General features: G+C 47.2%; 1 protein-coding gene across 2 annotated transcripts in view; it reads left to right on the plus strand.

Moving 5' to 3' along the window:
- The first annotated feature begins 1809 nt into the window (after positions 1 to 1809).
- The window catches only part of RASGEF1B (RasGEF domain family member 1B), a 653322-nt gene continuing 634581 nt past the window's right edge, over positions 1810 to 20550 (plus strand). Inside the window, exon 1 of one of the 2 annotated variants that reach the window (XM_070047975.1) lies at positions 1810 to 2116. In XM_070047975.1, coding sequence (XP_069904076.1) covers positions 2048 to 2116 — 69 coding nt within the window. In that variant the 5' untranslated portion in view covers positions 1810 to 2047. The remainder of the gene's footprint in view (positions 2117 to 20550) is intronic. The other variant, XM_051820184.2, reaches the window with a different exon arrangement.

Genomic DNA, 20550 nt, shown 5'->3' on the forward strand with positions numbered 1-20550 from the left:
CTCTGCTTCCAGGATGGCACCAGGACCCTGCCTCCTCCAGAAGATGGGCAATCGAGGCGGCTCCCTCGTCAAGGCCTTTTGCAAGGGCACATAGTCCCATTCATGGGGGCAGAGCCCTAACGACTCAATCACCATCCAACATCCAGGCCTCTCAATACTGTTGCATTGGGGATTAAGTTTAACATGAATTTTGGAGGGGGTCGAGCGCCTCCAACCCATAGCGGTATCAGAAGTGGGAGTCAAGTCAAGGTAATCTGTCCCCAGGATGCTTGTTTGTCCCAGTGGCCCAGTGCCTGAGATATTCACAGGCTCTCATCCTGTATTTCTCTCTGTCTCTCTTCCTCTCTCTCTGTGTCTCTTGTTTTAACATGGCCTGACTGCCACATTTCTCAGCTATGCTGCTGGGGATGATCTGATGCTGTGGCAGGGGGCCCTGGACATCGAAGGATGTCATGTCAGCATACCTGAAGCATGAGTGTTGTTCAGGGGGGTAGGCCTTTTTCATTTTATAACAAACCTGAGTATTTCGAATAGAATTGTCTAGAATGTGGGAAACAAAAGCAGAGGTTGCAAAGGAAGTTTATGCTGTAGATCGTGTCTTTACAGTGAAAGGTGCTTGACTGAAGTCGTTTGAGAAACATGGAGTTGCCAGTTCCATACCAGTCTCACACCTTTCCCGTTTGTCCCTGGATTCCCACTGAGTCTGCCGTCTGGGTGAGAATTCTGGAATGAGGATCAGGAAATCTGGACCAGGCTTTTTCATCCCCATCCATGCAAACACTCATCCTCCCTTCCCTCAGGGTCACAAGCAATTACTGAGCACCTACTGTATGCTCCCAGTGTCACTCACAGCGTGGCACATTCGTTTTCATGCATATAAATGAAATGATTGGACAAAACTTTGTCCAGGGTCCCAGTCTGTCACCGACTCTCGGGCTTTCACAGTTCTCCTAAGAGCTGACTTCTGAATTGGACACAGGAGTGCATTTTATTTTTTCCTCAGAGTACAACCACGGCACCACCTGCAAGGAAATCTCCAGTAGGGGTGCGGCACTCAGATCGTGAGGTGGTCCTATACCTGCTGAGTCAGAAATCCTGGGAGTTAGGGACCAGGACTTGGCACGTATACACACTAAAGCTTGCACAGCGATGGGGATGCCAAATAAATATCCTTATAGGCCTGTGTCTTAAAGTATATTCTGTACTAAGACAGGCTCACAGGTTTGGAAAGAAGGGCCGCACCTGGCTGTAAGGGTCTCGGCCAGCCGGAGGCAAGGTCAGGAGGGAGCTGTGATTATTTATGCAACATCCCTGGCCTGGGCCTTCGAAGCCCCCCTCACCCTTTGGTGGCTCACCTGTGTCTGCCCGACTCAGTAACGCGGCTTAAGGGGCGGACAGGAGGGGGAGTTTTTTCCCACGGGCTTTGGAAGGAAGGGTGGGGTTGGCGCAGGCTGGGCGCCCCCCGGGGGCAGCTCCTGTCTCCCAGTGGCCACTGGCAGGGTCAATGAGCTGACCCGGCCCGAGGCAGCCGCCTTTTCTCGACCTGCGCTAGCGCGGGCGAAGGCACCCCTGGCAGCGGGGGTCCTGGCCGGCTCCCACAAGGCAGCGCCTCTCCCGCCGCGCACAAGGCACCCGCTCCGACCCAGCGGCGGCGGCGCCCGCCGGTTGCCCTTGCCCGCGCGCGGCCGCCCGTCCTCCGGCGCGTTGGCCCTCCGCCACCCCCTCGGCGGGGCCCTTCCCTCCGCCAGGGCGACCGTGACATTCAGCGGGAAAGGCGAGTGCCGACCGCGGCGCCCCGGCTCCCGCCGCCCACCGCGCTGCGCTCCCCGCGCTCGCCGGGGACTGCCGGGGGCGGGCGGCAGGCGCCTTTTCCATTCCCGGCCCGGCCCAGCCCGGCCGCCGCAGGCAGCTCCTGAGCCCCGGCCGGCCGGGAGCCTCTGGTCAGACCCTGCGGCTTGGGCTGTGGCGCAGGGCACGGCACGGCACGGCACGGCACGGCACGGACAGGAGCTGCGCGCCGAGAGAGACCCTGCCCCACCGCTCGTCTATGGCAAAGTTTCTCGCCGAGCTTCTGGGCTGCACGTTGCCGAGCAAGGGCGCCTCTCCCATTTTCGAGGTAGGTGGAGGGTGTGTCCCCGCGGGCCGGGCCGGGCCGAGCCGAGCCTGGGGGTCCCCAACCAGGCCTCCACCTGGACGTCTGGGGCGGAGCCGGGAGAGGATGCGAGCGGGAGACCAGCAGCCCGGAGCCCGAATTCCTGGCTCCTAGGAGCCCCGCGAATCCGCCTAGCTTCTCCTCCCCTAGCTGACAGGTGAATGCATTTCTGTCAGTCTGGACTGAGTTTGGCTAGTTGCTCCTTTCCTCAAACGCCAGAGAGGCCCGCCAAGGAACAGTATCCCGTAGTGCCCCCTTTACCGCCTACTTTGTCCCCTCCCCCACCCCCTTTTAGTCTGAAACATTAACAAAAGAATCTCTTGGTGAAAAGGTCTCTACCTTCCTGCCCCTGCCAGCCCCTCCCCTCCTCCAGCCTCCAGGGCGCTGCAAAGTCCACCCGAGTTATAACTCGGTTTTCCTGTATATGAGACACGCAGGGTGCCGGCAGCATTAAAATGGGCTTTGCCAAATTAGGCGCAGCTCTAGAAGGCAGGTGCATCTCCTTGCGCACACCTGCCTGGTGTGGCGAGGAGGCCGGTGTGAGCGCTGGTGCGGAGTTGCTAATGAGAAGGGTGGCTCGCCCGTTCCGCTGTGGGGGCGGTGGCTTGAACTTGTGGTGGCTTCTGGGTGAGACTTTGACGCTGTGTGACCCACACTTGACCTCCTTTGGCTTCCTTGGTCTCTGCCTGTCCCACTCCGCCAGATCGCTTGGCCTGCTTGCCTGGCCCAGAGCGAAGCGGCTGTGACCAGGGTAAGCAGTGCTGCAGTCTGAGTGTCCACAGTACCTCCCAGCCGGTCCCAGGGGGCCCTGACAACGTTCCCTGCCTGCCTCAGGGCTGCTCCTGAAGCTGCCTGAGCACTCCCTGTCTGAGGTTCCCTGACCCGCCAAGAGAAACAGAACCTGGTCCCGTCTCTCCCGGACCAAGGAGTTTGTCCTGCGCAGCCTCCAAACTCTTAATGTCTCCCCAGGCCTTGTGGTCTTGTGTGGGCCTCTTCTTACCTGCAGCAGCTGCAGCCATTCTGCCCCGCCCGAGTTGTAGGGTCACACTTGTTTCATTTTGGAGCTCAGCCCGCCCAGTGCATGATCTCTGCTCCTGACAGGATGGTTTCCAAGCAGGGAGATCCCAAAGCAGGTGATGAGGAGGAGCTGCGAGCAGCCAGGCTGGAGTGCCTGGGCAGTGGCCTGAAATCTGAAAGAATAATGAAGAGGCTGCAAAAGTAACGTTTTCCAGGCCTGCGGTGGAAAGGGACTGGCTCCTTGGGCATGCAACTGTGCTGCTCATTTGCTTCCCTCTGAAACCAGGGATCATTCCAGGGACTTGAGGCGCTCCTTAGAAATTGTTTCCTCTTCGGCTTTCTCTCCACTTGCGTTTGGGCTTTTATCCTAGGTTACCAAAACCTATAGAAGGTGATGTTGGTTGTATGTGATACCTTTTGGTGGTATATTCAGGCAAAAGATGCCAGACCTTCATTTTTAAAAACGGATTGGCTCCCAGTCATTCCAGGGAGGAAATATCTACCAAGACTAACAATAGGCATGTTTAGGCATTTTCCTTGGAGAGTCTGGGGGAAAGGTGGCTCCCCCTATCCTTAGTAACTCCATGTGTCCTGCTTCTGTTGGTTTCTACTCATTCACACTCCCTGTCTTTCTCCAAATGCTTGATCCAGTGTGGGCTGAATTGGCCTCAAGCACTCCACCCAGGTGTCACGGTTAATCAGGTGTTGCTGCAGAAGTTAAGTGATCATCCCTTTCCTACCTGTGGGGAAAATCAATGCACAGAGAGATGAAAAGCTGAGTCTGGAATGTGCTTTGAGGTTGCCTGCATTCCAGGCAATAACCCCTTCAGCGCATTCTTGCCAGTAAATGGAGAGCCGGTGGTTGAGCTCCCTGTACCTGGGGGAGGGGGAGGGGGAGAAATATGTAAAGAAGATATCCTTAAACCTTGCTATATATTCACTTCCTAGAAGTGAGGGTGCTAGGACTTTAATTTTAGGCAGCATTTGCTTCTACCAAACGCACAAATTCTAATGTGGGAGGTTACCTTTACTGTCAGGGAGCTCAATGGAAGAGGTGGGTGTTTTCATAATAAATGGCCTTTGGCTTCATTTTGGTTAGAGTGTGGCCAAAATGTGGTTTCTTTCTACACAGGCTGTTAGGTTTGCATAGAGGAGATTCTGTCCCAGGGGCTAACTCCAGGACCTCTTGTGTGTTTGCAGTTGTCTGATGAGGGGGAGTGGGTGACAGGCTATGGGGAGCATAGGGCTACCAGAGTGACTGTGTGTGCCTGCTGTACTGTCTTCAGGGGCTCAGGACATTGGAAGCACAAAGCATTGTAATGATCACTTTGTCACCCCTTTCCTTTACTTGTTTCTAGAAAATTATTCAAGTTGTTCCACAAGACTTGGTTTGCAAACTTAAAAAAAATTCTAGAAGAAAGCAAAGATGATGATGATGATGGCAGTGCCCTGAGCATACCCTAGATTTTGGGAACGGTGTTTGTTCCACACATAGGTAGAGCCCCTATAGAAAGAGTGTGTTTGCTCTGTAGTCTGATACCTAGAAAGGTGGGGCAGAAGTGTATGGACAGGTAGTTTCAGACCCAGCAAGTTGCTATGTGCTTGGATGAGTGGGTATCTGGCCCTGGCATACATTCCTTCCACTTTGAGCTCGTATGTGTTATGAACCTGCCCCTGACCTCCAGCTTTACATGGATCCTGCTTTAGTGATAATCAGCAATGGAGTCTGAGTTCCATCACAGGAAGAGGCAGGAGAATAATATGGCAGAGGTGCCCCTTCCCCTGGTCTACGAACATGCATTTTTATTCGTCATCATCCTTTATCATCTACACTGGTGGGATAGCTTAAGGTGCCCCATCCATTGGTCTGAACCTGTATGGCTCTATAGAAAATGGATTTTCATTCCTTTGCTACTCAGACTTCAAGTATATTCCATGCATTTCCACATTCTGTTCTCCATCTGTGATTATAACTTTATTTTTGTCTACACACAGTACATAGTAAGTATTGGTTATTGTCAGCTCTGACAGGCATTGTTCTACAGGGTATCGTGCAGATGATCTCAGCTGTCTTCCTGATAGCCACATGATACAGGTGTTAACTGCCTTGCCTTACTGATGAGAAAATTAAGGTGTACAGAGTTTAAGTCATTTTCTTAAGGTCACTCTCGTAATGCGTGCTTTGGTGACAATGCAAACCCGAGTGTTTTATCTCAGAGTTCACCTACCTCCTCCAACTATGGTTATTGGATATTTTGTGCTTTTTTTTTTTTTGCTTGGTTTTTCATTTAATTTCTAGGTGCACACTTTTTGGAAGAAGGAAATGTAGCTCTCCCCTCCCCCTTCTCTCAGTGCCCTCACTACGTTGCCATTGGGGTGGCATCAGTGCTCTGTCCCCAGAGATGATCAGGCAAGGGCTGATTGAATCCACAGAAGTTGTTCCGGGAAAGCTTCGGCTGCAGTTGCATGACCCTTTATCGATAGCTTCTATTCATGGAGCATTCCCTCTGTTATGTCTTGTTTGTCCCCTCTGGTAACGCCATGAAGTGACATTGCCATCCCTGTTTTAGAAATGAGGAAACAGGCTCAGAGAGATTCCATGTGTTGTCCAAGGTCACTCTCCCACTGAGGTTCTGATCGGAGAGGTAAATCATGAATTCTGATGCCGCCGTGCTCTGCCAGCCATTCGCATCGACTCACCAGGTTTCCTGGCCTCCGATGTTTGTCTCGTCCACTCCGTCTTTTGCATCCTTCATCCTTCTAATGACCCAGCTCAAATTAGAGGCTGCTTACCCCAGATTCTGTGGTGTCTCACCATTGTCTGTGGATCAGGCAGAATTTGCAAAGCCTCTGTACAGTATGGTCAATGCCTAATTTTCTTGCCTAATCTTTCCTTTCTCCACTATGTTCCTGGTATTCCCATACCTCTAGTCTATTCTCATTTTTTCCCTCTCTTTTTTTTTTCTCTCCTTCTCCCTCCCTTTCCTTCTTCCTTCCTGGGATAGGAAACTCCAATCTACTGATTCACTCTGTAAATGCCACACAATAGCAAGGTCGGGGTAGGTGAAGCTGCAAGCTTGGCACTCAGTCCAGGTCTCCTAGGTGAGAGGCAGGGACCCAAGTACTTGGGCCATCACCTAAGGTCTCCTAGGATCTGTGCCAGCAGAAAGTTGAAATCTGGAGCCAAAGCTGGGCATTGAACCCCGGGACTCTGAAGTATGACACAGGCACATTACCTGCTACGATGATCTGGGATAAGTAAGTGGGCTAGGATAAATGCTCACAACACCCCCACTTCTTGATCATGTCTTCTTGGCTCCAGGATGGTCCTCTGCCTGGAGTAGTCTTTCTATAATATGCAGCTCTTAAAGTTTCATCTGTCATCAAAGTTTAGTTCAAATGTTACCTTCAGACCCACCCCTTACTGGACAATATCCACCTATCCACCACGAGCCCACAGTGGCAGAATATTTGTGTGTGTGCATGGGTGTGTGTGTGTGTGAGAGGGAGACTTTGGACAACTTCCTGTTTGAACTTCTCAATGTTTTGGTTATGCCTTCCACTGGGACAGTGGTCGTGCTCAGTGGAGAGTGGTGAGGGTTACATAAGTTAATGCGCATACAGAACTTTAGGATGGTGCTCACTGCATGATAATTATCGAGACTGTTGCATGTGTCCTTGACCTCCTCAATGTCAGGAATCATTGCATAGTGTTTGTACATAGTTTTACATAAAGTAAATGTCTGATCAAATTGATTTTGCAGTCCTAAAGGTTCGTGATTTTCTTTGCTCTTAAATTATTTATTGCTTATCTGAAATTCAGACTTAACTGTGCACTCTATATTTTTACTTGGTAACTATGGAAACCCTATCTTTCCTTCCCCCTCCTCCCCATGAGAACATAGACCCCAGTGTCCAAACTTGCTCACCTGTGGAACTCTTTCCCCATCTGTCCCTCTTTATTGCCTCTACTGTGCCGAAGATCTTGCCCCAGGTTATGGACGCCGCTCTAGGGAATCACAGCTGGGTCAGTTCTGTCCTCACAAGTATGGAAATTCTGGTGCAGATGAGCGTCCCATTCCGAATGTCATGGCGCTCACTGACAGCTGTATCACCAGCATTGGATTTGGGTATTCCTCATGTGTTCACCATTCATTGGCTCATTCATTCAACAGATTTTTTTTCCTTTTTTTTATTTAGTAAATATAAATTTCCAAAGTACAGTTTATGGGTTACAATGGCTCCCCCCCCCTCATAATTTCCCTCCCACTTGCACCCCTCCCATCTCCCGCTCCCTCTCCCATTCCATTTACATCAAGATTCATTTTCAATTATCTTTATATACAGAGGATCAATTTAGTATATATTATTTTTTATTTATTTATTTATTTATTTATTTTTTTGACAGGCAGAGTGGACAGTGAGAGAGAGACAGAGAGAAAGGTCTTCCTTTGCCGTTGGTTCACCCTCCAATGGCCGCTGTGGCCGACACGCTTCGGCCGGTGCACCGCACTGATCCGAAGCCAGGAGCCAGGTGCTTTTCCTGGTCTCCCTTGGGGTGCAAGGCCCAAGCACTTGGGCCATTCTTCACTGTACTCCTGGGCCACAGCAGAGAGCTGGCCTGGAAGAGGGGCAATTGGGACAGAATCCGGTGCCCCGACCGGGACTAGAACCCGGTGTGCTGGTGCTGCAGGCGGAGGATTAGCCTAGTGAGCCACAGCACCGGCCCGATTTAATATATATTAAGTAAAGATTTTATCAGTTTGCACCCACACAGAAACACAAAGTGTAAAATACTGTTTAAGTACTAGTTATAGCATTACTTCAAATTGGACAACACATTAAGGACAGATCCCACATGAGAAGTAAGTACACAGTGACTCCTGTTGTTGACTTAACAATTTGACACTCTTGTTTATGGCATCAGTAATCTCCCTAGGCTCTAGTCATGAGTTGCCAAGGCTATGGAAGCCTTTTGAGTTTGCCAACTTCGATCTTATTCAGACAGGGTCATAGTCAGAAGTGGAAGTTTTCTCCTCCCTTCAGAGAAAGGTACCTCCTTGTTTGATGGCCCCATTCTTTCCACTAGGATATCACTCGCAGAGATTTTTCATTTAGGTATTCTTCTTCTTCTTTTTTTTTTTTCCATAGGGTCTTGGCTTTCCATGCCTAAAATACCCTCATGGGCTCTTCAGCCATATCCTGATGCCTTAAGGGCTGATTCTGAGGCCAGAGCATTCAACAGATATTGACTACTCTGTTTGTGCTAGGTACCCATGGAAGCCCAAGAGACACTCTGTGTTGACTGTGACTCACATTAAGAAATATATTTGATATTGCAATCCATGATGCACATAGCTATTTTTACATGGATGTCAGGGACCCAAGTACTTGGGCCATCTTCTGATGCTTTCCTAGGTGCTGTAGCAGGAACTGGATGGGAAGTGGAGCAGCTGGGACTTGAACCTATGCTCCGACATGGGAAGCCGGAATGTGAGGCAGTGGCTTAACCCACTGTGCCAAAATGCCAGCCCCACCATTGTCTTTTATTTAAAACAATGTGCCTGAATTTCAGTTTCTTTCTTTCTTACCATCTACCAATAACAAATGTGCTTCACTGATTGGATTGATTCCCAGGGCTACATATTGTGGATCTTCCCAGTTTTATATTTTAATTGACACTGTCCTTTCTCTCTTCAACCCATTATGTCCCATCATTCTTTAAATATGTCAAGACTTAAGTTGAGCAGTAAATATACCACTTACAGTAACTATTAAATAAATATTATGTCGTGGAAATGTTCACAGAATTGAAAACCTGGGCCTTAATGGGTTAAGGTAGTTACATTTTCAGGCTGCTTTCTCTGATTTGCTTGTTAAAGATCTTGATTTTATCCATTACAGTGAATAGCTGAGCTGCTTTGTGTAAATGAATCTTGTACACTCTCATGCATTTGGTTATTCTGATTGGCTTCAAATAGTGGCCATGTGGTCAGGCTATTTTGAAAGCAAATAACTTAGATGAGTATGGCTATAACTTCACGATTGGCTGCTGGCAGATGATCATGAGAGAGAAGTTTGAATAATAGTCCCTATGGCCACAACTGGGCTTTCTGTGAGGGTCATTTGAATTTTAAGCTAATGGAATGGGGTTTGTCTTATAAATTCACAGTTCAGTTTGTTTGAAGGCCGATTGGATTGCTGCATTGCATCTGAGCCACGGGGGCAACTTTGCTTACTTTTGTGTGTCAGCTGCTTTTAGACACCACATGTGGTCCTAAATGCATGCATTTATAGGAATATTTGGTCCCATTATGATTACATCGGTCTAATGGCTTCTTGCTGAGACATCGTGACATGATTTTTTCCTTTCATATTTTGATAAGGAAAGGCTGGTGTTTCATATCTGTCAAATGGCTGGTGCTGTCACAGGGAGCAGGGACAGGAGCTTAACTCTTTGACATATTTCCTTTTGCTTCTTTCTTTTCCATCTATAATGGTGTTTTGGTATTTGATGAATTTCTTTACTTTACACATTTTTGATAAAATACAGTCAGTCTGTAGTGACATTTACACTGGGCACGTTCTACCTGCCTGGCATTATCTATTGGGGTGATCCATTAAAAATGGCAACTTTTGTTTATATGAATTTGGGATCAGTAAGGACTGGATGTTCCACCCTTGAGAAGTCTTAAATATAGCTAATGCCATGTCACTCCCCGTCTTCATGGAGGAGCAACACAGGACCCTGCGCTGTTCTTTTCGTCTGCTCGGCCCTCCCCGGGTTTGCTGCTGGTTCTTCCCGGGTTGGCTACTATCCCCTCCACCTCCGTGGAAGGGCAGTTCCCCCCGGCCACATTCCCCACTTCCGCAGGGGAGTGGCACACCGCCGGCCGGCTTTTCTCGGGGGCTGCACAGGTGTTCCTTCAGCTAGATGTTCCCCTTAGATGTTCCCGGTGCATGCCGTCTCTCTCCTCCTTTATAGTCCTCCTCCGCCAATCCCAACTCGGCTGCCCACACGCCGAGTACGCTGCTCTCCTCCAATCAGGAGCAAGTCCTACAGTTTATTAGCTGAACTGGAGGCAGCTGTGCGGAAGCTGTTTACTTCTCTCCCAGCGCCATATTGTGGGAGAGCAGATGCATAGAATAAGTCTTAATTCCAGTAACTCAGTCTAGTCCGGTTTGCTCCCCACAGATCCCCCTTTCTTTTTATTTTTGGCGTTGATACGCGCCTGTCTTCGGTGTCCCGCAGCACACACTCTGCTCTACTTGCTAGAGTTGCCACAGGCTCTTACAAGTCCTATCAATCAGGCAAACCGAATCCGGGTCCTCTCTTCGCCATGTTGTGAGGAGGTTTTTAGGCGCTGATGCGTGCCTGTGTTCGGTGCCCTGCAGCGCATGCTCTGCTCTGCCTGCAGGGGCTTACAAGCCCTATCAGGCAAACCGAATCCAAGCCTTCTCATTGCCTTTTTGTGGGGGGAGGCCTTACTGATGTTAATTCGTGCCTGTCTTCGGTGACCTGCGGCGCATAAGCTGCTAGCCGCCCAGGTGCTCATCGCCTCACTAATCGGGCAGACCGAATCCAAGCCTTCTAATTGTTGTATTGTAGGGAGGCCTTTCTATTTCTCTATTTCTCTATCTCCGGGCATTCCTATTTCTCCCATTTTACTTCTGTCTGCCAACATTCCCATTTCTCTCACTCCACTTCCAAACTTCTGTTTCTCTTATCCCCGCAGCTTCCCGCTGCCTGCCCCGAGGCTACTTCTCGGCGGCTTCCCGGCTGAGCCGCTTCAGCCCGCGCCTCTTTCATCTGCGCAGCTTCCCGGCTTTGCGCGGCTTGGCTTCGCGCGCTCCGCGGTCTCCACGCCCTTCGCGTCTGCACCACGGCCTCGCGCCAGCCCCGTTCCCTATCTATTCACGCCCCGTGCTCTCTCTGCACGCGGCGGCTTCCGCGAGTAACACAGCGTAGCTTACGTGTCCGCCACTAGCATTCAATCTAAGTTCCCCGGGCTAGCCTGGCGAATTCAACCCAGCATACGTCTCCGCCCCACGATCTGGCTTCCCGTCCTTTGCTCCCCGGGCTAATCAGACGGATCCCAATCTGGCTTACATTTCAGCTTCTGGTTTCAACTTTTCGCCCCCCATTCCCGGGCTAACCTGAGAATCCCAAAGTGGCTTTCGTATCCGCCTCGGCCTGCCCCCCGCAGCTTCAATTTCCCTAACATTTTTCTCTACCCGGTATGTTTCCCCAAGCTTTCCTCCAACGATATTCCTCCCTCATTTCTCCTGGCCTCTCCCCACAGTCCGCGTCCGAGTCTGTTTGTTCTAGCTTTCACTTTCGCTTTCGACCTTAGAGATTTCTCCCAGCTTCCCCCCGTAGTCCGTATCCGAGTCTATGCCTAGGCTTTCAATAGCTCCTTCCGGCACCTTTATCGTCCGGCTTTTCCCTAGGCTGTTTGCTAGTCTCTCTCTCCGATATTTTCCTGCTTCTTCCCGTTTCTTCCCTCCTAGGTTTCCTATCCGTCCTAGGTTTCCTATCCGAGTCAGGTTTCCTATCCGAGTCACAGCACCATTATGTCGCTCCCCCTCTTCGTGGAGGAACGACACCAAGCCCTGCCTAGGCTTCATATCCGAGTCACGGCACCATTATGTCGCTCCCCGTCTTCATGGAGGAGCAACACAGGACCCTGCGCTGTTCTTTTCGTCTGCTCGGCCCTCCCCGGGTTTGCTGCTGGTTCTTCCTGGGTTGGCTACTATCCCCTCCACCTCCGTGGAAGGGCAGTTCCCCCCGGCCACATTCCCCACTTCCGCAGGGGAGTGGCACACCGCCGGCCGGCTTTTCTCGGGGGCTGCACAGGTGTTCCTTCAGCTAGATGTTCCCCTTAGATGTTCCCGGTGCATGCCGTCTCTCTCCTCCTTTATAGTCCTCCTCCGCCAATCCCAACTCGGCTGCCCACACGCCGAGCACGCTGCTCTCCTCCAATCAGGAGCAAGTCCTACAGTTTATTAGCTGAACTGGAGGCAGCTGTGCGGAAGCTGTTTACTTTTCTCCCAGCGCCATATTGTGGGAGAGCAGATGCATAGAATAAGTCTCAATTCCAGTAACTCAGTCTAGTCCGGTTTGCTCCCCACAATGCCTCTTTCTCCAAATACCTATACTATATTAGGAATATTACATGCTCCTTTCAAACCTCTATATATTCAAACCATTCCCCTGTGTACCCAGCTGGAACCCACTTATCTCCAAGTCCATTGTCAGCCAAAAGCACCACCTACTTCCTTTTCATCTAGAGTAGCATTTTGGTGCCATCATTGCTTTCTTTTTTTTATTTTTACTTCCACAGACAATATGTGAATGATTCCTGCAGATTATTTCTTGTATATATACCTTTCTTTTTTTAATCCACTCTATTCCTCATTCACTGGTTTGACAAACATTTATTGAGCATTTACTAAGGAACAAGCAGCTGGAGGGCCTGTAGAGGATTTTACAATAAGCCATGAACTAATGGTCTTCCTTAACATCTTACTTCCCTCCACCCTTTCTGAACAAACAGCTAGTATATCACAGTGCTTTGCAATGCCACTCTCCTGCATAGGAGACTACATGACTTTCCATGAAAGTTTATCATAGTTCCAAAGGCTCAGGTCTCTAAATTCTGTCTGGATTATTGTTAAGGTATTCTGTTAAGGTATCAGACCAAGCCTAGCCAAGTTTAATTCCTGTCATTGATTTTCTTCAGGGATCTTTACATGTCAAATATGAATTATTGCTCCTATGCTGTGGTTGAGGCTACCTGTCAGTCCTGTACCATGAGCCATGCATATTCTTTCCTTTTTTTCCTAACTGAACTCTACATAATCTTCAGGGTCATGACAAAGAGCCAGCCCTTCCTTCATGAATCCTTCCCCAAACATGGCTGGCTTCCAGTCTGGCTCCCCCTCTTCTTAGCTATGTGATCTTCATTAAGGGAATTTCTTTTTTGTGTCTGTTTATTTTCTGTAAAATTAGACTACTGCTAGTTCTCTCACTGAGTTTTTATTAGGATTAAACACGACAGTTCAAATAAAATACTTAGCATAATGTTTGTCATGTAGCAGTTCATAAATCATATTTGTGATAAAATAAGTATTACAGACTTTCATTTTGACCCTTATATCCTGAGTTATCACTATTTTTTGACAGTCTTACAACCTAGCTTACACTCTTCTGAATTCTCTACAGTTCTGAGCAAAACATAGGTGCTCAATCAATGCTTATTAATTCCAAAAACATTCCATATGCTGGTTCGGCAGAATCTGGGAACCAGTTTTCTTCTGGATATATTTAGTTGTATTTCATGATGATGTGGCAGCCACTGTCTTTCACTGCCTTGCCCCCTGATCTATGAGATGTATATTGATGCTAACTTAGGCTACAGTTGTATAATTCATGATAATGTCCTTCTTCATACAACTGTGGCAGAAGCAGTACCTCAAAGATTATGCCAATTATAAATGTCATGTACATGGATTTCAACCATAGATTGCAAAATATCTCCATACAGAGTTTAAAAATTTTTTTTCAATTGGTTTGCAAACATGTATCCTCAATATAGATCAAGAGAGGCAAATTCGTTCGCTAAGTCAATTGTATTCATTGAATGTTTGTTTTCCATGCTGCTGGTAGAGATTCCAGTTGGAAGCCAGGTTAGATTACTCCAGAGTAACTCACTTTGCTGAACGCCTCCCCAGTGGGCTTCCTCATCACATTCCCAGTGAGAAAGAGGGAGCAACGAGACTCCACTTCCCTGGAAACTCTGTTGGGTTCCTGGACACGAAAATTTGCTTTCCTGGAGATTATTTGAACTTGACTGGAAGTCGAGTGAGGATGCCTACATAGAGGCTCCTGGGGCGGAAAACTAGAGTGGCAGTGTTACAAATGGCAGTGAATTTGCAGGGGCCCCTGTATCTGGATTCAAAGCCTGGCTTATCCCTCACTTAACTGTTTGCTCTTGGAGGAAATCTCCCTTTCTCTTTGAGTGTCAATTTTTTTGTAGCTCAAAAATGAAAGCATCAGTATTCGATTTGCTTCACTCCCAGAAATGATTTGAGGCTCTCATGTGGTAATACATGTGAAAGGCCTTTATAAAATGTCAAGCATTATACAAATGTGAATTGCCATCCCTGATGCTGCCACAAAGAGAATGGAAGCAGAAGGCACATGATTGGCATCCTGGGCATGCAGGAACCTGCTGGTGAATGGACTGTCAGGCATGGTGTGAACAGTAAAGAATAAAAAATGCTTCCGTTTGAAAGGTAGAGAGGAAAGATGAAGTGGGCAGAATTTACAAGCAGAGTTCTGGGCTCCTGAATCCAATGCTTAGGTCACAAAATTGGTCTTTTTGTCTTTTGTCTTTCTCAGAGGATGTCTTGGGGTACTACCTCAGGAACTTTGTGCCCTAAGACCCTTTGGTCTTATTCTATGGGGATTTATTTCCAGGTTGGTGTTATTCAGCTTGGAATGTGATTGTGAGGGGGTATGGTGAAAAGTGATCTGACCGTGACTTAGACCTCCTAAGAAGGCTGCAGGGTTGCATGGATTCCTAATAGTCGCTAGGTTTAAATTTTGCATTGGGCAGAGTCTAAATTTTACTGGAGGAAGTCCTTAATTCTTTTTAACTTCTCATGATGCCTGGGGTATCGTACCTGACCCAGTGCTGGGAGTCCTATGGAGAACTCAAAGCTGGGTAAGGTTAGCTGAGCCTCGTGGTTCATGGGGAATCCCGAGGGTCTGAATGGCTCATCCTGCTTCTAGAAGTGGGCCCTCAAGGACGGGTGTTGTGGAACAAGCAGCTTGAACTGCTGCCTGAGATGCCAGCAGGCTATAAATGAGTGCTGGTGTGAGTTTCATGATGGCCCAAGTGCTCGGGTCCCTGCCATCCATGTGGAGTCTTAGAGCTCCTGGCTTCTACCTGGCCCAGCTCCAGATATTGTTGGCATTTGGGGGTGTGAACCAGTAGGCAGGAGATCTCTTTTTTTTTTCTCTGCCTCTTTTTCTCTCTCTTTCACTCTGCCTTTCAAATGTATTCAATCAGTAAATACATATATTTTAAAAAAGAAATGGGTCCTCACAGTGGCCATGACTAACCAGGCACGTGAGAGATTTACATGCCTCCTACTTTGTCCCTGGGAGTCCTTGTTCTCAACTTTGTGAACCTGGTTAGTCACTGACATCTCTGGGCTTTGGCTTCCTCTTTGTAAGGTAGGTATTTTAGTGGATGCTTCCTTACGAGCATATGTGATGCACTTCGCTCAGTGCTGGTGGCATTGTCCTTCATGACCGCAATCACAATCTTTCTGCTAAGCCTGTCTTTCAACATCCCATGGTTTTAATTTTTAAATATTAATAATTATTTAGAATTTGCCAGCTACTTACAGTCTGCACACTTGTATTGTGGCTAGAGGGGAGAAGGAGATTAGAGAAAAAAGGAATACTGAACATTTGAAAAAACATGGGTCAAGAGGCATCAAGATGGTGGAATCGGGAGGGAGCTTACTGCTCTATTCTAGGGGAAGAGAGTTAAAAAATAAAGGTGGAGAGAGTGCAATGTCGGGGAAGAGTTAAGGGAAAAACAACAGGGGAAACTCCATGCAAATAAGAAGGACACTGTAGACCTATGTGGAGGGTGTGAACATGCACACCTTAGGACCCCAGCAGCCAAGAGCCTCATCACTAACTTTGGAGAGTGAGGTGAGACCAGAATGCAATAGCCCAAGCACTGGCGATAAAGCTATGGGAAGAGCCTGGCTTGAGTCTGGCTTGGAGCTCTCTGGGGGACAGTATACCTGACAACCTAGAGGGAAAGGGGGCACAGTTCCCTAACCATCTGGCACCAGTGTCCTGTAACCATCTGAGAGTGGTCAGGCACCATTTTGGACATATATAACAGCCGCACCAGCTTGTTTGGGCACTCAAAAACCAGCCAAGAGGAGATACCTGAGTCTGGCTGGGAGAATTTACAGGGGCTGGGTGCTTGTGACTATGGGAACCTTGTATGCTGGGACTACAAAAACATTGTGGCTACATGGGAGGGGACAGGGTATGGCTGGGTCTTTGGGCAGTCACTGTGGGCAGCTTCACACACTTGGGGCTCCCTGGTTCCTTGCTGAGGGTCATTGCTGCGGGATCTGTGCTCATACCGAGGACTGCATGGATCCTTTATGTGGTTCTTGTGGCAGCATTGATGAATATTGTACCCACTGGGGCTAGTGCCCAGATACTAGTCTCGTTGGAGGAGGGGAGGTAAGCTTAAGACTATGCCAACAGAGCTGATCAAACCTCCCCTCTGATTAAAAAAAAATTTACAAATCCCAATTTGGGAGTTACCATGGACATTCCCTTCACCCTGGAGCACTGAAGAGAGCTCCTTGGCCACACCCAGCACATGCCAAATGTATTCACAGAAAGAGCAGACACTCCACTAATTCACAGAGGCATAGTCCAAAGATAAAATCCATCAAAGAGGGAAAAACAGAAAAACACCAAGTATCTCCACAAATGACTAAAAATAAACACAGCAATCAAGAAACAAGAATAAAGAAGACAACATGATGCCCCCAAAGGAACATAACACTTTAATACTAAAATGTGAAAATGAAGAGATTGAAGAAATTCTAGAAATGGGATTCAAAAAATTGTAGGATTACTTAGAAGTAATCAGAAGCAAATCCACGAACTAAAGAAATCTGCACATGACATGAAATAAAAATTTTTCTCCTGAAATTGAGATTTTAAAGAGAAATCAAAGCAAAATATTGGAAATGAAGAATTCAATAGAACAAATAAAAAAATGCAATGGAAAGCCTTAACAACAGAAACAGTGAAGCAGAACAAACAGTATCCAAGTAAGAAGACAAATCTCTGGAAATTTTACAGTCAGACCAAAAAAAATTAGAAAGCTAAAAAAACTGTTGGAGATCTATGGGATACTATCAAATGACCCAACATATGGGTCTTAGGAGTTTCTGAAGGTGTGAAAAAGAGAATGGATTAGAAGGCCTTTTTAGTGAAATAATTACAGAAAACTTACCCAATTTGGATAATGAAAGGGATGTCCAAATACAAGAAACACATAGAGCTCCTAATAGACATGACCAGAAAAAACCCTCACCATGACACACTGTAGTCAAACTCTCCACAGTAAAACATAAAGATTCTAAAGTGTGCACAAGAGAAATGCTGGATTACTTTCAGAGGATCTCCAATTAGACTCACAGCTGACTTCTTATTAGAAACCCTAAACCCTACAGGCTAGAAGAGAATGGCAAGATATATTCCAAATCTTAAGAGAAAAAAACTGCCAATCCAGAATACTGTACCCTGCAAAGCTGTCATTTATGAATGAAGGGGAAATAAAGACCTTCCATAACAAACACGAATTGAAAGAATTTGTCACACTCATCCAGCCCTACAAAAGATGCTTAAGGATGTGCTACACACAGAAACAGAAACATTATCACTATGAAAGAAGGTGAGGGCAGGAAATCTCCCAGTAAAAGTACAAAGGAAATCCAAAGTAAACAATAGGAATATTTATGGAAAAAGGGCAGGGCCAAGTTGCTACTTATTAATATTCAGTCACTTTGAATGTAAATGGCCTCAACTCTTCAATTAAAAGATATAGACTGGCTGAATTGGGGAAAAAAAAGAAACTCAAAACCCATCTATTTGCTGCCTACAAGAAACACATCTCACCAACAAAGATACACATAGACTGAAAGTGAAAGAAAGGAAAGAGATATTCTAACAGAAACCGAAAAAGAGCTGGTGTAGCCATCCTAATATCAGACAAACTATAACACAAAAACTGTTAAGAGATAAAGAAGGGTACTATGCAATGATTAAGGGATCAATTTAACAGGAGGATGTGACTATAATGTATATGCACCTAATTACAGGGCACCAGGCTATTTAAAAGCAATCTTAAGGGCTCTCAAGGGAGATATAGACTCCCATACAATTGTAATGGAACTTTAATACCCCACTTTCAGCAATGGACAGATCAATCAAACAGAAAATCAGCAAGGAAACAATAGTTAATCGACACTATAGACCAAATGGACCTAACAGAGATCTATAGAACTTTTCATCCTACAGTTGCAGAATACACATTCTTCTCATCAGTGCATGGAACTTTCTCTAGGGTTGACCACATGCTAGGCCATAAAGCAAGTCTCAACAAATTAAAAAAATTATCAAAATCATACCATACATCTTCTTTGACCACAGTGGAATGAAGCTGGAAATCAGCAACTCAGGAATCCCTAGAACATATGCAAACACTTGGCGACTGAACAGCAAGCTCCCGAATGAACATGAGTCATAGAAGAAATGAAAAGAGAAATCAAAAAACTCTTGAGGAACAGTTTCTTTTCATATTATTTGTATAGAGTTAATCTGCTGTGTATAATGTTAATTGGAAATAAATCTTAGTAAAAAATAAGAATGAGAATAGGAGAGGAAAGAGAAAGAAGGAGGGAATAGGAGTATGTGGGCAGGTGTGGTTGAAAGAATCACTATATTCCTAATGTTGTATTTATGAAACACATGGTGTTTATATACCTTAAAGTTTTCTGGGGAAAAAGATAAAACCTAAAAACAAAACATGGGTTATAAAATGAAAATTCCATTTCATTCTATGTATGTGTGTGTTTTAAAGATTTGTTTGAAAGGCACAGTTACAGAGAGAGTGTGATACAGGGAGAGAGAGATCTTTCATCTGCTGGTTCATTCCCCAGATGACGCAATGATGGGCCAGACCATGCCGATGCCAGGAGCCTGGAACTCCATCTGGGTCTCCTGTGTGGGTGGCAGGGACCCAAGCACTCAGGCCATCTTCTGTTGCTTTCTCAGGTGCATTCCCAGGGAGCTGGCTCAGAAGTGGAGTAGCTGGGACTCGAACTGGTACTCTGATAGGGGATACCAGTATCTCACGTGGAAGCTTATGTCATGGCACTACAATGCTGGCCCTTGAACTAGCTTTACGAATTATGTTCTGTCAGTGTGGAGGGAAAGAGATAATAATGACAGAAGGCAAATGGCAAAGAGAAGCTGGTGGACCAGACCCAGAAACAGGCTGTAGGATTGCAGATTGCAGGAAGTAGTTGGACTTCCTTCTTTTCCTCCGTCCCTTGAGCCTCTCTTTTCTGTGCCAGGAAAAAAAGAGCTTCACATCAGGTCACCCAAGCAGTCCTGTGTGGGGCCCTTTGGAGAGCAGAACTCGGAGGAGGGAGCCCTTCCAGCGCAAGGCAGGCACAAGGGCAGAGCAACGGCCAGCAGCTGCTGCAGGGGCAGTGGAGGCACAGGTGCCCTGGAGCCAGCATGGCCCAAAGGCTACCTGGACTGCTTCATGATGTCACTTCCTCCAAAGGACCCTCCTGATACGTGGCTCAGGTGTAAGGTGATTTCTTTCATAAGGTTTCATATTTGGGTCCATAAAACTGGTGCATGTAAACCTGTCAACTTCTTTTCCTATTGCCTTCTTGAATCAGTGTTCCCACGGGCTGCAGCAGGCACCACCCCTACCCCCGAGCATGCTTGTTCTTGATGTTTACTTTGGCCAAATGCCCTGCATGGTAAAATTTGCTTCTTATCCGTTAGAAGAAAAGGTGGTATGGGAGAGGTCACACACACACGCGCGCATGCACACACACACACACACACATACACAGAGTCACCTACAGACAGACCCACAGATTGACACACAATGATTTGCCCCTGGAATGGCCATGATGGTTCAACTATCCCATGACCCGTATTTAAAGCAAATCCAGACATATCACTGACTTTATTGACCTATGTTGCTCCAAAACTTTAGATGTGCTTGTGTGTGTGAGGCAAAATGCATGAGATACTCCGCAGGGGTCAGCAAGTTGAATTTCCTTTCCTTTTTGGGTTTCCTTTGATTCCCCCCTCCCTCTTGTCCAGTTCAGGAAGTTCCTTTCTAAGAATCTGTGACATGGCTGTGTGAAACTTTCATTTTTTTTTTCATCTCATTCTACAAATAGCAACTGATTTCATTTTTTTCTCATGTATAAAGAAATGGTGCATGTGATTTCACAGACTGGGAAGAAGTGATTGGAAAGCATCCAGCCGTGCCCTGGGGAACTCCCTAAAATTACTCTCTACCTTATGGGCCGTCCAGATTGTTTGCATGTGTGGCTGGGGAAGACGGCATCAGGGAAGAGGGATTTGGGAAATAAAATGTTCTCAAGCCCAGATGCTGTGAGTGAGTCAGATGGCCGGGTGAGTGCTTCTGATACCTACTGTGATTGGTAGGAGTGCATTTGCTTGGTGCCAGGTTCGTATGTCCAAGCAGCTGGGCTGGCGCCCTGGGCTT

This window comes from Oryctolagus cuniculus, chromosome 8 (genome assembly GCF_964237555.1).
Source record: "Oryctolagus cuniculus chromosome 8, mOryCun1.1, whole genome shotgun sequence".
Classification (NCBI taxonomy): Eukaryota; Metazoa; Chordata; class Mammalia; order Lagomorpha; family Leporidae; genus Oryctolagus; species Oryctolagus cuniculus.